The 18,394-nt window shown below is 40.8% G+C and overlaps 1 protein-coding gene across 14 annotated transcripts in view; it reads left to right on the top strand.

Annotated features, from left to right (window-relative positions):
• The window catches only part of ATP11B (ATPase phospholipid transporting 11B (putative)), a 65,539-nt gene extending 47,820 nt beyond the window's left edge, over positions 1–17,719 (top strand). For 2 of the 14 annotated variants that reach the window (XM_050308652.1, XM_050308654.1), the window contains 2 exons: positions 8,548–8,681; positions 12,286–17,719. In XM_050308652.1, coding sequence (XP_050164609.1) covers positions 8,548–8,681; positions 12,286–12,367 — 216 coding nt within the window. In that variant the 3' untranslated portion in view covers positions 12,368–17,719. Of the gene's footprint in view, positions 1–1,067; positions 1,154–5,367; positions 5,488–8,547 lie in introns of all 14 variants that reach the window. The other 12 variants (XM_050308650.1, XM_050308653.1, XR_007627996.1 and 9 more) reach the window with 11 other exon arrangements.
• The last annotated feature ends 675 nt before the right edge of the window (positions 17,720–18,394 follow it).

The following is an 18,394-nucleotide window of genomic DNA, read 5'->3' as shown; positions in this document are numbered from 1 at the left end:
TACTGGGGGAAAGAAAAAATTCACAGCTACTACAGTTTTTATCATGGTGAGATAAATTGTAATTGAACTAGTCACTTGTTTTTAAATTGCAGCTATTTCAGTTGTCTCTGACTGCCACTATTTCAATTCTAAACTCTTCCCAGGAACCTTCACAGGTTCCTCAGCTGAAAATGAAATGCTTGCCTCTATTGTTTGAATTTTTCAGAAACCAAGAGCACATTAGTTGTGTGACTTACCTGAGTTACTGCTCTGAATTCAGTGTCTGCAGGCACCCCACTTAACATATGAGGAACTTGATTTTATCTTTTTATTTGTACAAGGTCGTAGCATCGACATTCAGTCTGTTTTTGATCAGCCAGATGTTACATGTAGCAAAGTTATTCATAAGAAAACAGAGAAATTTAACTGATATGAGAAACACCTGATAGACTTTTAAATGTAAATATTGTTCTGTCACAGCAACTCATATCTCGCCCTTTCATTTCGGGAAATAAGCAGATTAAAAATTTGACAGGCAAGTATGAGTTGATTATTATAGAGGGATGAATTTTGTTAACTTTACCTTCCTTAATGCACTTAAGGCAAATGTTACTTTATTTTATTTTTGCTCTGTTGCAAGGGCTTTTTGCTGGCCTAAAGAAAAGCCATCTCATGTTTATGAGTTACCCTAAGATAGCTTGTGGGCCATTTCTCACTCTAGGCCTGTCACAGAATCATATAGGAGGAAGTGGACAGCAAGGTAAATGTGAATCAAAGTATAAATCTTTGGGTAAATATAAATCACAGCACTACTGAGGGCAGAGAGTAATGCAGAATAAAGCACGGATGTAAAAGTGCATAGGCCTTTTTCTCAGTATTGAAAGTACAAGTACAATAAGATTGGTCCTACCAAACAGTAACTGGCTGTGATTATCCCAGGAGCTCTCTTGAAGGTACCAGGCTTGTGTTCTGTATATGATGTGTATTCCACTTTAAATAACAATGTGTTGTCCTGTGTCTTTCTCTTAGAAAATTACTGCTGCTACTTACTGACATGTATGTTCCATCCCTTCTCTGTCCAATTGTAGATGTACTCCAACAGAGTTGCTTTAAGTGACGAGTTCATCGCACTGCAGCCATTGTCCAGGGCAAGGAATCAGCTGAGCAAAATTAGGTAGAGTAGGAGGGACAGTTCCTCATCAACTCTTATGCATGCTGAAGGTGAACTAACCAGTGCTGAGAGAGATGGGAAGAGGCATGAACACCAGTGGGTTGAGAGGGCAATACCTGTAGTGCAGAAACATTCAGTTTGGTTATTTCTTGGCTTTGCTCTGTGTTTTTTGAGCCAAATGCTTCTCCTAAGTAGCATGTGTTGGACGTGCTTTTTTTTCTTTATTATTATTATTTTTCTTTTTTTAGGAAGAAACATCCCTAGCATGATGCTCAACTTTCAGAATACAGATCTAGCTGTTCTTGCATCCATTGTTAAATAATCCTAGTTTCTAGCATGGTTATAAATGCTTTTCATTTCTTTATGGTAAAAATTAACAGTGCTCTTTGCATGCTGGATAATTTCAGCTTCATGAGGCCGTGACAGGAAAATCCATGTATTTCAGGCAGCAATTTCTTGCGAGTTATTTGTCCATTTTAATTTGCTTTTCAGTTGTGTTGAAAGAGCGGAAAATGTTTTAAGCTTGGCTGCTTACATACCCTTGTGCAGCTAAGGCTTTTTGTGTTTGTTTTGTGCAGCTATAAAGTGAGTGTTGTTTGTTTTCAATGTGTGTAGATACATATTCCTAACTAAAGGCATTTGGCTACAAAGTCCTAGAAAATTATTCAGAAAAAGATCAAAGTGTACATGTGTCTGTGTAGGTAAAACCGATTCTGATACTCTTCAAATGCACCGACTTCAGTACATGAAATGCTGTCAAATGCTGATTCTCTTTTGTGAGACTTAAGCGTTCAAATGCATCAGCAACTGTCTCAACCTGCTCACTCCCATCACTATCTACTTCTATATTCCACAGCAAGAATTTAGGCAAAGATCTGATTACTTTTAAATATTTTTTAAGATGACTTTGTTGTTAAAAATGTGCAAATAGGTGCTAGGAGAACCAACCAACCTACATTTTTGGGACTTAACTGCCGTTTGTTGAACCAAAAGAGAAGAGTTTTGTATTTCCTCTGAGAGTGCACTACACCTTTACAAGGCAAAACTTGACATGGCCATCGTGTTTGGCTGTTAGTGGTGCCACTGTGAAACACATCACCTTGGATTTCCAAACACCCAGGGAGGTAGTGGTGGGGTGGTTTAGTTTGGTTTTGGTTTTAATTCAGCTTTAAAGCAGGCAAAGTGCTGTATGTTAGTAAATGATTTAACGTTTGTGAACTTCGCAACAGTGTTGGGGAGTTGCTCTGCAAAAGCCTTTACAAGTTAGCTTTTAAATTTCTTGGTTTATCAGCGTCATCTAAATATGTTACTTTGGACAAATATATTTCCAGTAAGTCTCTCTTTTCTCAGTGAATTATTAGAGTGAATGGTGCATCGTATCTGCACCAAAGGTTTTTGTAACAGAAGATTCTGTTAAACTTTCCAAAACTAAACACATTTTAAGGGTTATGCAGCCGGATAGTCAGAGAAAAATAAAGCTGTCTAGGAATGCAGCCCTGTGGTTACTAAAATGCTAAAACCAGGAGAATTCTTGCTAACTTGAGGTGATTTTCTTCATATTACACTTAGGGAAGGGGTTGAAAAAAAAAATGGGAAATTTGTTTTGTCCATGAGTAACAAATGACTATACAAATCTAGTTCTCTTTATGTCAGAATTTTTACACTTGAGCATCTAATAATATCTGAAATACAAGCATGAGTGCCTTATACTATGCAACTGAACCTGAAAAGTGCAACAAGAAACAAAAAGGATTTGGGTTTCTCTAGTTCTTTATTCTGTCTTTGGCCAAAGCTCAGAAGCAATCCTGTGGATCCTTACCTAAAACAGTAAAAAAAGGAAAATCAGTTAATAGACAGAAACTGCTGAGTTCACTATACTAAATAAAACCTATTCAGAGTGAAGACCACGGGTTAGTTTCTGTGGTGTCACGGGCAGCTATTTTCCTGAAGCAGTAGGGCTGAAAAAGCAAAGAAAACTGCAGGAGCAGGAAACAAAACAGCTGCTGGGTGAATATGTGGCTGTAAGCAGCTAATCTGTCACACCTCATTTGTACATGCCCACCCAGTAATCGCATCCTTTGTGATGCAGAATGCATGTGGGCTGAGGAACCGACTTTGGCAGTTTTCTTGTTGTTTGTAAATATGTATTAAAATCCTCAAAAGGACCCTAAGTCCAGGTTAAACCGAGTTATGCCTTGTTCTGCCAATGTGCTTACTGTTCTGTTGAGGTACAAAAGGAGAATCCCTTTGTGAATGCAAATAAAAGACAAGTATGATGTTACAATAATTTTTTTTATGTCTGTAGGCTTCATAGTGTGCAAAAAAATGTTCAAGTTTGTATTAAATACATTTGTGATGTAGAGTTAGAAGTTTTGAAGGGGGTCTTCTAAGTGTCCATGTGATTCCTGTGAGTCAGAATTGCAGTCTTGTGTGTTAAACTTTTGCCTCTGAACTTTATTGTCACTTTTGTAACTTGGGATGAAAAGGAAATGAGGCAGCAGAGCTCAGGTGCAGGTGTTTTCCTCAGCTAGAGTCTGGCTGAGCACTGCTTTCCTCCAAAGCTGTCTCTCCTGTTCTTGGAATGTGTGAAATATGTATCTTAGGGGACTGACTGGGTCCCATTGTATCTTCATTCCATTTTTTTTATTTGTAAATAAAGTTTTGTGTCTGCATGTGTGTCTACATGTCTCTCTGCTTTATAAGAACTGTCAGAAATCTTGAGCCACATACAAGAAGTGTTGCTTGGACAGATGTTTTACTTCTGCTTGCTGATGGGATTAACTGTGTTTAGAGAGTTTTTACCTCTGGACAGCGTGTTATGAACTACAGGGAAATGGAAAACACAAGAAAGGGGTGTGTTCACAGAGAAGGCTGTCAGTGCATAATGGCATATCCTGGACTCTGTAGCATTTGCCCCATCACAGCCCAGGCCCAGCTCGTTCCCCATCTACAGGCCCATGAGTCTGTTGGTGCCTGGTTTTCCCTTCATCTCTGTCCAGATCTGCTCTGTCTCCAGAACTCCAGGCTCCTGGCCTTCATTACTTGTTTGTATTTTTAACTCTAGTTCCTGTTTCATAGGATTCCCCTCCTGACAACTTTCAGATCTGACCCAGCCCAGCTGTGCCAAGTCGAGAACAGCCAGGTCTCTGTTCCTTTTACAGCGTGTTTTCTGTAAGGAACGTGAAATTCCCAAGAGGACTATCCAAGTGCAAGCACACATTTGCACTAGTGAGGTGTACCAGGACACCTTAATGTTCTAAACTTTGATCAGGGGTAGTCTCTTCCTCTGTGGGTTTGTACATTTTGTTAGCATACCTTTGTGCTGATGCATTAGCTAACCCATAGAATCTATCACAGGAGGAAGGAATAAACGAGCAAAAAATGCACCATTTGTATTAGTCTTCAGTCACAAAAGTGCACGTTACTTATCTGAAGATACTTTTGTCTGATGACTTTGAAATAGTGAAATAATTTGGTGTTTGTAGGTTTATTTGATTCAAAGAGACAAAGAGTAGAAAAATGAGAGAAGTGTTGAAAACATAAGTGCCAGGGAAGTTGTTAGATGTCAATATTCTAATATTTTAAAATTCCAAAGCTAATTGTTTGGGATTTTGTTATCCAGTGTATTAAGGGTTAAAGACAGCTTTACAGTAGGGAGCAAGTTGTAACTTAACTGCAGAATAGTAATAATAATCAGTTCATATATTTTCTGAAATGTCCATGTGGCATCAGACATGTTGGCAGCAAGACCTGGGCTCAGGAAGATACGCTGCAGTGCTCCTAACTCAGTGTCCAGGATTAAATACATTTCCTGTTCCACAAAGCCCCAACTGCACATCTCAGTGTGATTAAATGTTGAGTTGAAATGTCCCTGTGGCACGTAGAATAACCTGTAAGAAGGCAAACAAGCTGAAATGGCCCTTTCTGTTAGAAGGAGGAAAACAAATAAAAGTGCAAAAATCTGCAAATCTGAAATAGATTTCAAATTTGTTGGGTTTCCCCCTTTTGTACTCTGTGGTGCACAAAGGGACCAAACGCTTCTGAAACCGCGTTTGATCCACGGATTAACGTGAAGAGATTGCCTCTTTCCCTTGTGAACGTGCCTTGTTCTCTCACGAGCAGATCTGTGAAATGGGAGTTCATGTGACTGTGGTAACTGTTTCAAAGCAATGCAAGCGTGGTGCTTTATAAGATTTGTTGCTTTTCTGTCCTTCTAGATGGAAGAAGATAAGGGTTCAGTCAGCTCAGCAGGTGACTTTGCTGAAGGGCACAGAGGGGAGGACAATAGGCAACTGCTAGAGCCAACTAGCCTGCCCGACAGTCCTTACGTTCACTAGGTAGTACTCCCACTCTACCCTAATGTGTGTCTGTATATATTTACATATATCATACGGAGACAGTCATGGAGCCATTCCAAAATACCCATATTTTTGGTATCCACAAGAAAATTTGCATCACAGTATGATTTTTTTTTTCTTTATCAAGCTGAATCATTCTTTAATTCTGCACTTCAGTTGCTTTTTGATTTATTGCATCAAACAGGCCATTATCATATGAAGTATTATGTTTATTGAGATCCCAGATCTTACCTTACAAAAATACTTTATTTTATTACAGCCCAATTATTAATAATATCTTGTATTTCTCTATACTCATTAATTTTTTTAAAGCATTGTCTCTCCTGCCTTGTGTTTCCTAAGGGTGTGTATTAGGTTGTCAGAGAACATTTGTGCTTTACTGCCTTGCCATGCCAGGTTTTACTGGGGTATAAAACTATGGTCATAATTGTCCTCCTCAGAGAGAAAAGTGAGAAAAGGGATTCATGTGTATTTTCCTTCCAGGTAGTGGATATAAATATAAAAATCTGTGTCCACCAAGCAGGAGCTCACCCAGTGTTACTTTACACTGAACTCTGAAGTTGATGAAACACAATTGTTGTTTCCAGGCTTATGTAAGGCCACACGTGCTGTTGTTTTGTGGTTGGTTTTTTTTAAGTGATATTATTGGTTCCATAAATTGTGGTTCAAGCATGGTCCCAGTTTTCTGTATCTAACTTGTGAAGAATAAAGGGAACAGCAGCCCTCCAAAATCAGAGCTGAGGCTGCAGTCTTTAGAAGCAAGTTTGGGCTACTCTTGGTTCTTCTTTCTGAAAGTCTTTGAACAATATGTAGGACTGCTAGCTCTCAGCAGATTCTAGGGAAAAAAACTGTCTGGTTCATCTGATCCTACGTAAAACCTCTGTAATGTGACCTTTTGCAGTAACTTTAAAGGTGTTAACTTGTTCTGCTTCGGGATAATGGATGGACTAAATATTCTTTTTGAAATCCTGAGTGTGGGAATGCTGGGAGTTACTGTTGTGAACACGGCTGTGAAGATCACTGCCATGTGCAGCAGGGAGCTTGTCTGCTGACCTCCAAACAGGAATTCCTTCTGCTCTGTGTAATTCCTTGTCTGATAACTCTGTGAGCACAGTCTGATCTGGCTGTGAAGGTCACATTTGCTGGTACTGCAGTGCTGCAAATCGTGCCGTTCCTGATTTTCTGTGACAGTGCAGTTGTGACCAGATGTGGTGGTCATCAAATGAGGGTGTTCAGGGACTCAGGCTCTGCTGAGGTGTGTTTTGTTCTGTGTTTTAACCAAAACCCTGTGGGTTACAATGTTTCTGCTCCTGTCTCTCAGGAGGTCATTGTCATAATAAATGTTCCTTTTGTGTCCCAAGACTTCCCAAATGAGTGTTAGTGTGTGTTCTGCTTGTGCTCATCCATGGCCTCCCAGGTGCAGCATCCACAGAATCCAGGGTTCCAGTTTTTAGAGCTTTCTGTATGTTCAGACAAGTGTTGACTGACAATCCTGTGAGCATCACGTTGAGCAGAGTGATGGGAGGGTCAGGAGGGACCACGGGGGATGTGGCACAGAGCTGAGGAAGGGGCAGGCCTAGGGAAAGATGCATGGAAACACCAGTGTGTTCCCTCCTTGTCCTACCAGCTGGGATTTTTCTCTTGGATTTCCAAGTGCCTCATTTCTGTTGCTGCCTCTTCTTCTGTTGTTCAGGAATTGTTCTGTTATGAAGGTGTAAATGTGTCCAGCTGCCTATTTTGGGGAGTTAGGAAGGAGTGTGTCCACTCATAGTAAACCAGTCCCACAGGGAACTCTGAGGTTCTTTGCTTTCCTTGCAGTTTTCACCAAGTGTGAGTGTTGTGAAAAAAACCTGGGATTGGAAACCAAAGTTAAGACAACAGTCAGTGACCTTCAGTCACACCATGAAAAGTTGTGGGAAGCTCTCATGTGAACTGTATCCTATCACAGTCACAGACTAAGATGCCTCCTCCCAGAATCTTCATTCACTGGTGTGAGGACAGGATAATGGATGCTCAAGTCAGTGTGTTCAATATTTGTTTGACAGGATGCTCTCATGGAGAGTTTCAAATGAAATTAAAAAGCATCCCCATACTCCACATTTGCATTTTTATTTCCTTTTGGAAAGGTTACTGGAGTCAGTCTAGGCTCTTCTCTCTGGAAATGCAAGATGTCAGGGAGATTTCAGGTTGCTGCAGTTGGCTGGTGTGCAGCAGTGCTGTAGAGGAGCACACGGGTAGGTGGCACTGACACCCACACATCTCTGTTACTGCTTTTTTTTCCCCTTTTATTACTTCTATTGCTTTTTTTTCTCACCTGCAAAAAAATCAGCTGTCGAAAGTTTATTATGCTAATATTGGATTATTCTTAGTGTTGCCATGAACATGACTGAACCTTTCTGACATCAGCCTTGTTTGCATTTGGATAAACTATGTTTGTAAAATCAGGAATGTGCTTTTGTTCTGTACCAAGCCAAGGGTATCTGTGGTAGTGAAAATCTGTGAATTATTGTAGGAAGTTGCATTCTGCACTTCTTGAGGAAAAATTATTACGTAGGATCAGGTTGCTGCTTTGTGTTCTGCAGCCCCAGCCTGAAGCTTTCCCTTGATTTCCCTCTAAGTAGGACAGAGCTGAGCTTGTACAAATTGTTGTACAGCCACTGAGGTGAATTGAGACATCCCAGCTGGAACTGCATGTGCTCTGCTGTGGGCTTTGTTAGAGCTGCAACACAGAGAATTCCTAACCAGCTCATTCCCAGCGTTGGGCAGATGTGGTGTTAAACCATTTCCATGCACTCACCAAGGCTGCATTCAAACCTTGCCAAGATCAAATTTTAGTGTATCCAGGCCTTGGGGCACAGTAATGCTATTCCTCACTGTAGTTCTCCTGTAATATTGAAAAATATTCAACACTCTAACTTTAAGAAAACCTGCTTCTCCTAAGTGTTTTCTGATAACATCTTCATTGCTAGAATCTGTGAGTACTGATTTTATTTTTATTTGTTTTTTGTTTGTTTGTTTGTTTTTATTCCTTCCTTCCAGCTTACTGAGGCAGGTTCAGGTATCAACTGCGTGGACTCCATGTGCTGCTTCTCAGATGGGGAAACAGCATGCACACCTGTTAGAAGAATGTTGGAACGACTAATGGGAAGATGTAGCCCAGCCCGGGTCAACAGGTGTGGCATTTCTCTCAATAGCCTTTGCTGCAGACGATTCTCCTATAAACTGGAACCCGATGAGCCTGCAGCAATAGATGTCTAGAAATCAGCTGCAGGTTTTGCTTACCTAAGTAGGAGATGCAACTCTTTATTGTACTTCTTTTCATCCTAAAAAAAAAAAAATTAGTTTCTTGTTTCTTTTTGAGCGGTTTCCTTTGGGATGGGGAGGAGGGAAAACGGTTTTCAAAAGATTTCTGTTAAAGTGTTTAGTTTGGCTTTACTACAAGTTCTTGTGTTGTATCTATCGTAATTTCTCTTGATTTGTACATTCTTCTCTTTAGAAAATCAAGCCTTGCTGCTGTTTTTGTTCTCCTTTTTATGATTTTTTTTTTCTTTGCCTTCACAAATCAGGAGTTGTTTGTAAAGTCGAAAGCCTTTTCCCTTTGGTTCTGGATGTACAACCTCCAAATATTTACCTTGGAGCTTGAATTACTCCTGAAGATATACAAAAGGCTCACACTCCCCCCCTTAAATATAACTTCATTGTTAGAAGGAGAGTCTTTAAATCTTTCAGCCATTGATTGATATGAAGATGAAATATTTTTGTAGTTTAACTTTTATAAGCTATTTCTAAAATCAGAGTAATTGACAGAACAGAGTCTTCAGGTTCTAAGAATTTTAAGTGGTTTTTTTCGGTTCTAGAAGGTATATTGTCAAAATCATGTGTGCCATTCCAAAGTATGTGCTAAATAAATCTTTCCTTCACAAACCACGTGTGAAACAAACATCAGTGGGATAAAAGCACGTTGGAGTAATGAAATATGTTCTGAAGAGCAATACTGCTCTTCTGGTCAGAATAACTGTGAGAGGAGCTCTCACTGAATCCCCAAATGTGCCACCTCCCCACGTCCAAACGGAGGGATAGTGAACAAACATGGAAATATTTGGGGGTAGAAGTAAAAACAGTCTTTTGTACATCGTAATCTCTCAGTCCCTGAATGATATCATGGTCCTTCACTGGTCAAAAGGCAAACCTGAAAACGTTGAGCTTCACACATTTTCAAGGGAACTCATTTTGCGTTTGGACAACTTTGTCTCTTTCTGTTAAAGGTTGTGATATCATTCACTGGGCATCAAGCCTTGTGTGGGTAATTTCCACTGACAGCTTTGTGAGCTCTGATTCTGCCTTTAGGTATTGCCTGGTCTGTAGCTCATCTCTGTTGGAACTCTTGTGTTGAACACTCTGTGTCTGTGGTTTCAGTCAGTCTCTTTCTTCTGGCTTGCTTATGAAATTTATTCAATGTTTCTACAAACCTAGGGTATGAATATGCAAAATGTTTCATTCCACATGAAAAATGAACTGTTATGACTGAGTACATTTTTAATCCAAACTTGCTGTATAGAAAGCGGGCATGATGTGTAAAATAAACAGTTTAATAGAATTTTTAATCTGCAAGGTGAGCATTTAATTGGTCAAAAAATCAACATTTTGGTAGCAGTTGCTCTAAGTTTTTTGGTGTTTTTTTCTACTTCTCTGTAAAACTGTGCTTTCCAAATGAGGAATTGCTCATGCTACTTCTTTTTCATTTCTTGTTACCTAATTAAGATTTTTAGTTAACAATTGCCTTAGTAACCTGTAGTCTTATAAGGTAGGTATTCTGTGTTTTATTTAATGCATTTACAGTTTTACAGTTTTCTCTTTTGTTCCACTTAAATTTTCTTTCCTTAAAAACTTAAAAATATTTATTGAAGACAACTCATATTTGACAGAATATTAAACACTCTTTGGAGACTGCTTTTTCTCAGGTTTCTTGTCTGCTTACCTCATGTAATTTTCCAATGAAGTTCCATCAAGCCAAATAATTGTAGAGTTCTTAGAACACAGACAGTAGCATTATGTTTAGTGAATATGCAAAACTATCTTGGTGCTACACTAAGGGCTTGAAGTTCTGTGGGTTTTGCTGCTGCCTCTGGTTGAAATTGCTCTGAACAATCTTTCTAGTTTCACTTAAATTTAGGTACAGTACAACTAGGAAAGAGATTTTTTTTTTTAAGTCTGTCAAACTTGCTTTCTTCAACGACTTCAGCTCCTTCCACTCAGCCCTGACACTTAAAACCAAGGCTAAAAGTCAGTTTTTTCCCTTACACTTTTGTGGTAATATAAGAAAGTCTTTGTTCATTTTTTAACGTACTAATTGCTTAAATCACTTGAAGCAGTTACAAGTTGTGAAGTGCTGAAGGTACAGTTAAGAAATCTATTGGGTGATTTTTTGAAGTGCTTGTAAAATCGTTTAGGCTTTGTTCACGAGCTTGAGCTGCTTTGTTTTGTATCTAAATCTTCAGAAAATTGTGCAGGATGGTCTCCTGAGCACTTGTGCTGTATAAAGCAGCAAATTATTCAACCAGGAGGTCGCTGCAAATTGTTTCTGTTGAATGAAGTGATGCTGATAAATACTTTGTGCGAGTGCTGTAGAATGAAGAGCACTACTTTAAATAATGTTGCTGTAGCAGCTTGTATTGTGTTCTGTGCTCCTGATATTCTGTCAAATATGATAACTGAACATGAAATCCAACATGATATCAAATTTTGATAGAAGCTTTGATGAATCAAAGTTGTACAAATGCTTGGAGTAGTGGGCCACAGGAGTATAGTTCTCTTGTGTTTAATTTACTGCTTGTAAAAATGTATTTGAGAAATATTTTCTATAGCTCCATTCACCAGTTAGAATATAAAATGTGTGGTGTGGTATGTTAAAAATGCATTTTTGTCTGTCTGTTCCATTAAACTGTCTGTCAGCTTGTCAGTCACTCAGATATTAAGAATGCTGGATCACATTTCTTGTACAGTAGGATTCATTGCTGAATTGCTGGATCTCCCATTAGTGGTGCTTGTGCCAAGGCACTGCATGTAACAGTTGTAAAGAAACAACAGATTTCTGACAGAGGCTAATTTGGAGGATAAGTTCATTATGTTTTGATTTCCTGCTTTTCAGCATTTCACATACAATTTGCATAACATTGTTCAGGCAAGAACAGTATTTCTTCCCAAGCAGTAATTTGTCCTCAGGTGAAAGACATTGTGAGACCCCATCTCAGTCAGAAGCTGTGACGTCTTAGGTAGTTTTCCTGATGTCTTAAAACTTTACAGTAAAAGGGATGAAGTAGATTGATGGCTGTGGATCAGTTTTGCCTGCCCACAACCCCAGGCAGTGTGGATGTTTCCCGCTGGGCTGTGCTGGGTTTCCAGGGCTCGCTGTGCACCACAGGGCTCTGCTGGAATGGCCTCAGTGTACCCAGGCAGCATTCAGAGTCTCCCTGAGGCACAACTTCAGTGGCAAAAGGGGCATGTAAACCTCAGGCTGTTTTAGTTCATAGTGATGAAAATATCCGTAGCTGTGAGTAAATTGTTCATTACACAGCAGACATGAGCTGGCATCTGTTCTCAGAGGTCTGAATGAACTGGAGGTGCCCACATGAAATTAGTAGATTAGTCTTTTAAAGAGGTACATTTGCCTAACCTCGTAGCACTTCTATCCTTTGCTTTCCTAGACTTTTCTCCTCACCTCTACAGAGTGTAAGTAAGTTCCCAGTCAGCCAAACTTTTCTTTTATTGTTACTTTAGATCATGGAGTTCCTCGGATCCCTTCTATGCCAACGACAGAAGCATCTTGACTCTCTCCACAATGGACTCAGCCACTTGTTGACAGGGACATTTGTAAATGCCTTGTGGATGCCATGTGGTGCTCACACACCTGTAGGTTCTGAGGCGAGTCCAGTGTGCGTCGCTGCCCTAGGAAAGAGTAGGAGAGACTCCTGAGCACAGACCTTGTCTGTGGCCTGGCATGTCATCTGCACAGCAATTGCTTCCAGTATTTTTTTGTAATTAAATCTACAAATTGCTAAATAATTTTTTTGGGAGGTAAGGAATGCTTTTACCTCTGACCATCTGATCTTTTTTCGTTACCATATGAGCAGATTGGAATCCTGAATTTAATACTTGAGACGTCACTGTAGCGCAATGACAAAATCTTTCTCCTCCCAAATTTGAGTGATCCGATTTGAATCAACTTGAATTTGCACAATGGAAGTTTTAAAAGTTGTGGTTTTTTAAGATGACCTTTCCCTTTAAACACACACATTAATGTTGGGCTGTGTCTCAGATGCTGTCTTAGCAGTTTGCAGATCGATTTTTTCATTTCTGTGGACGGTTACCATATTCTGTTGGCAATCAGTTTAGTAATTTTTGAGAGTTAAATGCAATTCAAATATTTATGCTGGTGTATGAGTGGCAATACAGTAGTCATTGCTTTGAAAAACGCTGTTAACTGTGACAAATTAATAATTTGGAATACTAAGGCATATAACAGTTCACTGTTTTCTTAAAGTATAATTCAGAAGCCAGTCATCTTTTATTATGCCATGTGTGGGGTTTTTAACAGTTCTGGATCCTGACATGGAAAAATGTTTAAAGAATTGGTGGGTTGTGCAGAAGTCTCACTAGCATAAATTTTTTGAATTATTAATCTTTTAAAGTTGGGGAATTTTTTGCATGTTTTGTTCTTTTTCATGTATTTATATTTGGTCATGTTGTACTTTGGAGATATAATTAATGCTTAATTATCTTCGTATATGGGAAGGATCCGAGACCTCGATGGCAATGTTTTGATACCCGAGTATGCCAATAAAAGCAAATTGCACAGTTGGAGGTTTGAATGGTGCATCTTGCAGGTACTTCTGTTGCCCCAGTATAAAAGTGTCTGCAGGCTCGGGGCTGGGCAGCAGCAACATTTACGTGTTCCTTCAGCCAGGAGGGTTGTCTTTGGAAGTGGGAGGTGAAATGGAGGTGCTGCCACAGGGATGCTGCAGAGCACTGCCTGGGGCACAGTGGGGTTTGTGGCTGGAGGCAGGTGAAAGTGCTGCTGCTTTGGGACATCCCATTTGGAGTCAGTATCTGACAACGAGTCCCATCAGTAACTTCAGTACTCTCCCTGTCAGGCAGTTAAAGATGTAAAGTTGTGTATTTAAAATTAACTCGGGGTAGAATAAACTGTAAATCAAACACTGACTGTAAATAACACCAGAACTTGTTCAGTAAAGGTGTGGGGAAGTGTAGGGTTGGGACAAAGCCGCTTTTCCCCTGCCTGGATGAGTTACTACCACTGCCCTCAGTGCTGCCCCTGAGCACATTTCACAGCAAATCCTTTGTATTCCAACATTCAGGCAGGAACATCCCACCCTCCTGGTGATGTCTCAGTGGGGCCTGGGCTGCTGCCAGAGGAGTGTATCCCTCCTTCTAAAATCCCTCATCCCAAATTCTCCCAAGTTCAGTGAGGAGAGGGAGTGTTGAAGAGGTCCCACTTTTCCTTGGATCAGATCCTTTGCATGTGCCTTACCTAAAACCAGCTCTGCTGTTAATTACTCCTGTTTGTGACTTTAACTGGTATAATTTCAGCTCTCATCTTGGAGCTTTATTTTTGCATTAGTGATTGGCAGCTTCACTCCAAGCTGAAGGCTGTGGGTACCGTGGGGTTTTCAACATCTCACTGCTCAAGGCAACGTTTGTGTACTGAAGAAATTGTCATTGCAACCTTGTTGTTAAACTTGCAGTGCCCTGAACATGCAGCACATGAGGGTTTCATCCCAATGTTATAGATAAAGACCAGTTCACAATTTAGGAAGCTCTGAAAATAAATTACAAAACAGAAGAAACAAAATACAACAAATTTTCCTTTTAAGCAAATGTTAATTCAGCACTCATGGCTCATTTCTGTATCGTGTCTTCAAATGCTTGAGTGCAGTGAAGCTTGGGCTTGACAAGGTCAGGTGTACAGTAGATCCCCCCAGTGAGTGTCCAGGTGATGAGGAAACACTAAAACTGAGCCTTGCCTTCTCCGTGCAGCAGGCATGAACATGTGACTCATCCCCCTGCAGTCAGCTTGAAACCTGGATCCAGGGCAGAGATGCAATAACCTGATTGTTGTGTCTCCAGTCCCCCAAAAAACCTTATCCAGATACGCACTAGTAGCAAAATACACTTGGATTTCACCTACTCCTGTAATTTTATATTTCATATCTATAATATTAAACCTGGGTTTAAAATCATTTCCTTCGTAGCAGTTTCTCATTCTCAGAGACTTCCCACTGCCACGGTTACCAAGGAAATGCAGAGTTACGTGCTCTCATCAGATATCTGCTGTTTAGCTCTATCTCTTACACCTAAATCACAGTGTTCCACCTCTCAGCAGTACCTGTTTGTCCGTGTCAGCCACAGCATTGTCCCATCAGTGTGTGTGACTGTGTGACCTCATCCATCCGTGTGGCTCGTGTGTCCTGGACCAAAACACAGACCGGGGTTAACTTTGTGCAGTAGGAAGCAGAGGCCTTGTACAGCCCCACTCCAAGCATTTCCACTGGCTCAGCTCTGGGGGTGATGTATTTTGGCTTTTACCACACAAATGTGTTGATTATATTTGCACAAAAGCAGCACGGTCCTATATTTGAAGAATAATCTACATTCATTATGTGTTTCTTTAAAACCTTCCATCTCCTCCCCTCCCTTCCCCCCCTCCTTTCCCTCTTCCCAGTGTTTGTAAGGTTACCGAAGAAACATGCATTTAAACAATTAAGGAGGAACTTAAGAATCCATCTGTCTGCCAAGGTATATTTTTCTATTTGCAGTAAATCTAAGTCACTAATGTCTCATTCAGAGCGTAGACACAGTTTGCATTAGAGCAGATCTTTTGGTGTGACAAATACTTTGGATGGAAGAAGTGACTGGGGTTTTGTGTTGATGTCACAAAGCTTTTAAAAACGCTTCTATTCAAGGAAGAAGGACTTTGTGTATTTCTTTGACAGCTGAAGTGTAGGAAACCATTCACTGTGCATTGGGCACGGTGCAGAATCCTTCGTGAAGAAGCCAGAACAAAATCCAGCTAATTCAGTGTAACGCTGGCAATCGTCCCCGAGTCAGAGCGGGAATGGGTGGGGGACAATTTGCCACGGGGAGGAAATGTCTTATTATTCTCCCTTAGCCTTGAAATCCATACAAGCCTGCAGTAGGTGTTTGTAGTTCAAAGCAGGAGTGGTGTACACTCTGCTTTACTATGCAGTGTCTCTGAAGAAGCACCTTCTCCACAGCCCCTCCCAAATGGGGTTGCATTCCCAGCAGGTCAGTTCTCGTTCTGGGAAAAACAGGGTTTGGTTTTGTTACTTAGGAAAACATAATCTTAGTTGCCAAGCTTAAGCTTTTAAAAGGATGCAGTGGAAAAGACTTCAGTGGGAAGGTGTTTCGAATTGTTTCACAAACTAAAATGTAAATATTCTGCTTAAAAGTATTCTGTATATTTTTTAAGGTTACAGGTGGGGAGGGGGAACAAAAACTGCAAAGGAAGGAATCCTGAAATCTTGGGCTTTATATTTTCAGAGTGATTTATTGTTTTCAAGTGCAAAAGGTGATTTGAGAAAAGTTCATGCAATTCAGAATGCATATTAGGCACCTACAATTTCTTACTGAAAACCTTTGGTAGTACTTTCAAACGTTTTTTTATGACAGTGTAACCTCTATATAATTGGAATAAAATATCATTTTCTAGTGATAGAGGTGTCTCAAAGCTGTAGTCTAAATTATTTTTCATAGTTTGATACTTCTGTCCTTCTAAGGAGTTGTGATTTTGGCGAAATTCAGTGTTAAAGTGCTCAAGCATAATGTGCTTCTGAACCATTTATTTTTGAGCTATTTTGGGATTCTCATTTTTTGGGTGTAGAATCCCTAATACCTTGCCATCATCGCTGGACTCGCCACTGCCTTGTTTGTTACACAGATGTCCCTGCTTACAGTTGTTCCTAGAACTGGGCAAACCACTCACTAGGGACTAATTTTAGCCTTTATTCTGCTCCTAAATTAGTTCCCAGCTAGACTCTTCTTTGCAGATCTGGGTTGGGTTTGTTTCTTTGTTGTTTTCTTTTTTTTCCTGCAAACATTTTTACTGTTGGTTGTTCTGTACGTTCTTTGCTTCTGTTGTTTGCTTCCAGCGGCATGATTTGTCTGCGTTCTGCTCTCTGGGAATGCCTCAGTTTGTAACAGGAGGAGGAGAGAACGCGATGCTCGTGGCTCTATCAGCTCTTGCCATCAGTCGTCTTAGAAGCGCATTTGCATCGGTATTTGCGAGGCTTCTGCTTGCCGTAGATTTTTTTTTTTTCCTTCAGCTCAGTCCTGCTCCCGGAGGCACCAGGACTGTCCCGGCGGAGAGCGCGGGTGGTGCTGGTTGAGGGGATGTTCCCATCGCTGCGGGGCTCCGGCCGTGCTGCCCTCGGTCCGTCCCGTCATCCCTGCAGAGGGGCCGCGGTGCTTTCCAGCCTGTAAATGCACCCATGTGAGCGGAGGGGCCTGGGCTGAAGCTGTGCCCGGAACGTGATGAATGAACGTGCTGCTGTTTGTGGCACAGAGCGTGACTTGTCTGAAAGAAACCCTGGCCTGGCCTGGAGGTGGGGGGTGGATTAATTTTTCCTCAGCAGGTTTAAAGGAAATTACTTCATCCATCAGCAGGTTCCCAACCTTTTTTGCATTTTGACAATGGGCTAAAAGATAATCTCTGGGGGAAATGGTTAAAAATGAGGCTCACCTTGCTGTAGGGATATCTTATTTTTATCTCAAAGAACAGATTTTACAATTCCTAGTTGCAGTCCCACGAGAGATTTTGGGTCCTATGCATACAAAAACAACAGATCATCTCATCTCCTGTTTTTTCACCGTAGTGTGATCAAGTTCTGCTTTTCTGAAGAAAAAAAAAAAAACTGGAATGATAAAATCTCTGCAAGAAGTACTATTTGAAAGATGTTGATCCTTAATTTTAGGCAAATAAGGGGCATTGCCAACTGGAAACTAGCAATAATTAGTACAAAGAATTTTGGACCTCTGACACTGTGGCTGCCTCATGTTGGTTTTGCTCCTCTGACAGCGAGGCTGTGTGCTTGCTCCTTGTACAGCTTGGTCAGTAGAAGTTGTTTTGAAAATGGTTTATGAAAATTATATTTATTAAATAAAACTTTCACTTCTAGCTGAGTCATTGTTTTAATTATGTGTTAGAGGAGAATATGGCAGAGTTAAGCCAGGCTTGCTGTGTCACAGGACCAGGATCAGTCAGTAAATGTAGTCCCAGCAGTCTCAGGCTGGAGAGAAATCCACCAGGAAGAAAAGCAAAACAAAACCAAACCCCCCCACCGCTGTCCACAGACACCCACAGTTACACACCCCCACAGCTGTGTGTGCTGGGGGATGCAGGGGTGTCCCTCCCGCAGCTGAGCTCAAATCAGCTGACCCAGGAACGCGCTGGCCCTGGAGCCCACCATGAGGTGACCGGTGATGAATTCCAGCCTGGGTGTCATTCCCATTTCTCCAACAGCAAATGTAACCGAGCGTTCACTCAGCTGCCCAACCACAGCCTGCTCCTCTCCACACCCCACCTTTACAGCCCCATCATTTCCCACCCTCTCAGGTTCCTGGTCCTACTTTGATTTACAGGAGTCCCTCTGACTCCTGCCAGTTCTCCTTTGAACTCCCAGGAAGGCTTGGAATGTTACATTATGGACACATACAATTTGAATTTAGAAAAGGAGGAGTTTTAATTTTCTTGCAAAATACTCAAATTACATTCAGGCAGTTTCTGTTAAGTCTGAGAACTTGAAGACCATTTAGCAAAGAACTTCCAGGTTAAATACTCAGACTGGGGCCT

Source organism: Myiozetetes cayanensis, unplaced genomic scaffold (assembly GCF_022539395.1).
Source record: "Myiozetetes cayanensis isolate MyiCay16 unplaced genomic scaffold, myiCay2020 scf13, whole genome shotgun sequence".
In the NCBI taxonomy this organism is placed as follows: Eukaryota; Metazoa; Chordata; class Aves; order Passeriformes; family Tyrannidae; genus Myiozetetes; species Myiozetetes cayanensis.
The sequence above is the reverse complement of the archived record's forward strand: the minus strand, read 5'-3'. Positions and strand labels throughout refer to the sequence as shown.